General features: G+C 32.9%; 1 protein-coding gene across 10 annotated transcripts in view; it reads left to right on the forward strand.

Annotated features, from left to right (window-relative positions):
* Nucleotides 1-4,648, forward strand: part of LOC106875793 (uncharacterized) — a 605,848-nt gene that overhangs the window by 80,097 nt on the left and 521,103 nt on the right. For all 10 annotated transcript variants that reach the window (XM_052968187.1, XM_052968184.1, XM_052968188.1 and 7 more), the window contains one exon: nucleotides 3,482-3,593. In XM_052968187.1, coding sequence (XP_052824147.1) covers nucleotides 3,482-3,593 — 112 coding nt within the window. The remainder of the gene's footprint in view (nucleotides 1-3,481; nucleotides 3,594-4,648) is intronic.

The raw sequence follows: 4,648 nt of genomic DNA on the forward strand, positions 1-4,648 counted from the left end.
ATACAGGGTGTCCACAAAGTCTGGGTACATGGGGATTAATACATACTTTAAGAAATTATTATTTCTTATATTTAATTGTTTATGTTATGATTTTATTTACTCCATGTACCCAGACCTTGTGGACACCCTGTATATATATATATATATATATATATGAAGTATGTGAATGTATAATCTTGGCACTTTTCAGATTCCTGTATGATTCATATTTATATTCCACAGAAGTGATAAAACTGTAATATTTACTGGGGTATACAACTCTCTTTGTTATTTGTCAGCAAAATGAATACCAATAGTTTACTATATAAAACAATATACCATGAGTTGTGGGTAAGGTGAATAATTCGGAATTGTTTAAAAGTACATATGTATGTATGTATGTATGTATGTATGTATGTATGTATGTATGCATGTATGTATGTATGTATGTATGTATGTATGTACGTACGTACGTACGTATGTGTAAATGTATGTATGTGTGTGTGTATGTATATATGTATGTATGTATGTCTAACTGCTACTGTCATGTTTAGAGCTCCATGTTGATTAACATCATCCAGTCTGCTTCCAGTATAGTGGTTAAACTGCCACTATATTTAGTAGTATTACTAATTATGAACTACAGAACAAATGTAGGAGGTATTCATCTGTAATTTAATGCAGTAAAATGTTTACTGATTATCCATTGTTGTTGAGCTTCTAAATGCATTTTGGAACATCTGTTGGAGGGCTCCAAGCAACCATAGTGGTGAAACACATAGAAGAACTTTAATATAAACTTTATCCTGGGTTTAAACTGATTAATGGAAACTGTATTGCAAGAATTTGTTATTTGTCTCCTTATAAAAAATGGTAATCAATAATTCATTCTGCTATAGAAAATATAGAAAATATAGAAAAGCAACAATGTAATTTATGGCATTTTGGGGGACAATTTCACTTCTTCATTATTCATCACTTGCTTATTTATTTAACCAAGTAACTAACCAATTGTTAATAATTTTTTTAGAAATTTTTACTACCAGTAACCCAGCGTGTAGAAAAATTAGTCAATAGACTATATATTATTCATATTGCCTCGTATTTATATGTTCAATCTTGGTGTACCTGTTGATGAAGACTCCGCCTAGCAAATTATTTTATTTGCTAATATAGAGCCAGAAACCATGGTCCAAGAGATAGATGGTAAATGTTTTTATTTTTCTGCCAAATCAGATTGAAGCCTGGTGTCACCCCCTGGTCCACCAGTCCTCAGTCAAATCGTCCAACCCATGCTAGCATGGAAAGCGGACGTTAAACGATGATGATGATAATATATATGTATATACGACAGGCTTCTTTCAGTTTCCGTTAACCAAATCCACTCACAAGGCTTTTGTTGCCCTGAGGCTACAGTAGAAGATACTTGCCCAAGTTATCACACAATGGGCCTGAACCTGGAACCATGTGGTTGGGAAGCAAGCTTCTTACCACACAGCTACTCCTGCACCTATACAGCACACCCACTCCTGTGCCTATGTTAAAAAAATATTTACCTGCAAGTCATTTCTGATCAAAGGCATTCCAGTTATGACCATATCATCTTTTTTGGAGATGTCTGAAACAATATATAATATATACTTTCTTTTTAAGATTGTAGAGCCTAATTTGATTTGAGGGGAATTTGTCTAATATTTCTGGCATCACCAGTAACAACATAGTGGCTCACTCATTGACTTGTCAAAAGGGAGTTGTACACTAATTATTTGAAGCACTGTATGTACATGCAATGTTTACTGTAAAGCTTAGAAAGGAAAGCACAAGCTTGATAGCTTGCTGTAGCAAATTAAAAAGCGAGGTGGTGAGTACCCATTGTGTATAATATAAAAGAATAGAACTTAACCAAGAGAGTTTCAGAGCATAATGGTTGCCAATGAAGGAGGATTTGCTAGCTAGGCAAACGCTATCTTTTGAATATGGTACCAACTGGGAAGGATTAAAAGAGATGTACCATAACAAATGATCTATTGGGAAATACAATTTGGTGAATCCAGTGGAGTATTTTCATTAGCTTATGGCTGAAGTAATTAGTCCTACTTTGCTCAGAAGTTTGAGCATTGTCACTTTGATGTGGTTTTGACTATGACATGAAGGTTTCAAAAGGAGAGAGGGAGAGAGGAAGGAAGGAAGGAAGGAAGGAAGGAAGGAAGGAAGGAAGGAAGGAAGGAAGGAATAAAGAAAGAAAGAAAGAAAGAAAGAAAGGAAGGAAGAAAGGAAGGAAGAAAGAAAGAAAGAAAGAAAGAAAGAAAGAAAGAAAGAAAGAAAGATAGAAGGAAAGAAAGAAAGAAAGAAAGAAAGGAAAAAATATGAAAAACAGACTGATAGAAAGAATCAGAATTTAATTTTTGCAGGAAATATTTATTTATTTATTTACTTATGTGTCAACCCAAAGGCTGGGGCCATACTGGTGCAGCACCATTATTTGAGGTAAAATATGAACAATTCTGAATTGATAAATCTTCCCAAAAGAATTAAAGAATTAAATGTTGAAAAGATTATTTATTTTCTACATTTTATATAACTTTGGGAATAGAGTTAATCTTTGATACTGAAATATAAACTAAAATGTGTTTTTATAAAACCATGTGGATTGAGCACTAACTAGATTTTAATGTCACAGTCTTAATCAATGTATGTGTATTCTGAGGAATAAATTGTTTTTCTTTAACAGGTTAGAAAGGGAGAGAGAGGAGAGTGAGAGACAGTGACTGACTGAAAGATAGTCAGAAAGAGATTCATAAAGTTGTCACTTTGCAACATTCATCAGTTGCACAAACAGTCATTTCTGTCATCTCCTCTTTCGTTGTGGTGTCTGCACTATCGTTGTTGCTGCATCAGTCACTTGTATGCTATCATCACACTGCCGGGAGTCACTACAACAGTTGCAGAAAACCATAACAATCAGCTGTGGAAAAATAGCAGATATAGAAAGAACAATAATTACTATAAATTTATTCCTATCCACAATTTCAATTTATTAAACATTACTCACTTTAGTAACACACTTATACAGACTTACTTAATCACACACACACACACACAAACACACACATACACACACATACACGCACGTACATACGTACATACATACATAAATACATACAAATTTTCGCATATACACATATATAGTACAAACATATATAATTGTGCATACAAATATATATATAAAGTTATATTTATCATATTACAAAGTCAAATATAAACACACACATACAAACAGACACATCTGTTTTAACCACCTTTTAAAAATTTATACCTTCTATTTTAAAAAAAAGTTTTAGTCATTTCTATTTCAAATACAATTAACTTTGTTCATTCCGGGATTGTTTTCAACTTCAAAATGATACTAGGACGTCCGAAGGTAAGCCACCTTTTTCTATAAACATCCTATCTTACTTTTATATATGTTTTTTTTTTCTCTCTCTCTTGTGGCTCATTGCAGGAATCTAGCAAATCATTTGTATGCCAAAGTATATGAAACACAAGAGGATATGTGTCGGAAAAGAAATGAAATAAGATTAGCTAATATTCAACTGGCAGCAGTTCGGGCACAGGTAGGGAAATATGTGATCCAATTTTGCTAACTGGAAATGGTTAACTTGGTGTGCTCTTTTAAACACTGACAATTCTTTTCTAAGACTTCTTCAAAGAAAAAAAATTTGACATTTAACATATCTGGCAAAGAATTAACATCATAAAAAATGTTAATAAGATAGGTGTATTCCATTTAGCAGACAGGATAAAAACACAAAAACCATCATAAACAAATGCATCTTTACTCTGACCACAAAAATGTAATCTATGTAATTACTTCAAACTAACACAAGACCACTTGAATGTTTTGGGGGCTTTCTACTTCTTTTTTTCCTCACTTGTTGCTTATTTGTTTGTTTTTGCAGGAGATGGATCAAGTTTTTCACTTATTCTTTATTTCTTTCCTTTGAATTAGGTTTTGTTCTCAGTTGATAATGTGTCTTAATGAACAGGATATCCGAATTTATATTCATGCATTCATGAAATATAACACGGGCATATAAAGATATACATAACTGCATTCAAACACAGACACACATAGATATATATCATTATATATGTATATGTGTGTATATACACATGTGCCTGTGTTTGTATAAATAGATACACACACATATACACACACACACACATATATGTATATATATACATATATATATATATTAAATTGAGTCTTATTTTAAAACTAGATTAAGAATAACAAAAAAGTATTGTAATAGAGGTTTGTTGTGGAGTTTGTCTTAAATGGGAGTCTTTGCGCAGCTGATACAAGTCCCAGTCAGCATGTCCTGGTCACTATAAACTTAGCAATAATATACAAGATGATACTGGAAATTTCCCAACATAGCCTTGTGCATGAAGAACATGGAGATAAGCGCTAGTTGGTCAACTGGGATTTTGTAAGTTCTCTCCCTTGTCCTCTTTTAGGATAAATTTTCATTAATGCTGATGGTCTCTCCTCTAAATTTGCTTATAAATGAAATGGTTTAAAAATTGCTTCAGCTGACTTACGTCCGTGTGTGTGTATGTGTGTGTGTGTGTGTGTGTGTGTGTGTGTGTGTGTGTGTGTGTGTGT

Source organism: Octopus bimaculoides, chromosome 5, assembly GCF_001194135.2.
Source record: "Octopus bimaculoides isolate UCB-OBI-ISO-001 chromosome 5, ASM119413v2, whole genome shotgun sequence".
Lineage (NCBI taxonomy): Eukaryota > Metazoa > Mollusca > Cephalopoda > Octopoda > Octopodidae > Octopus > Octopus bimaculoides.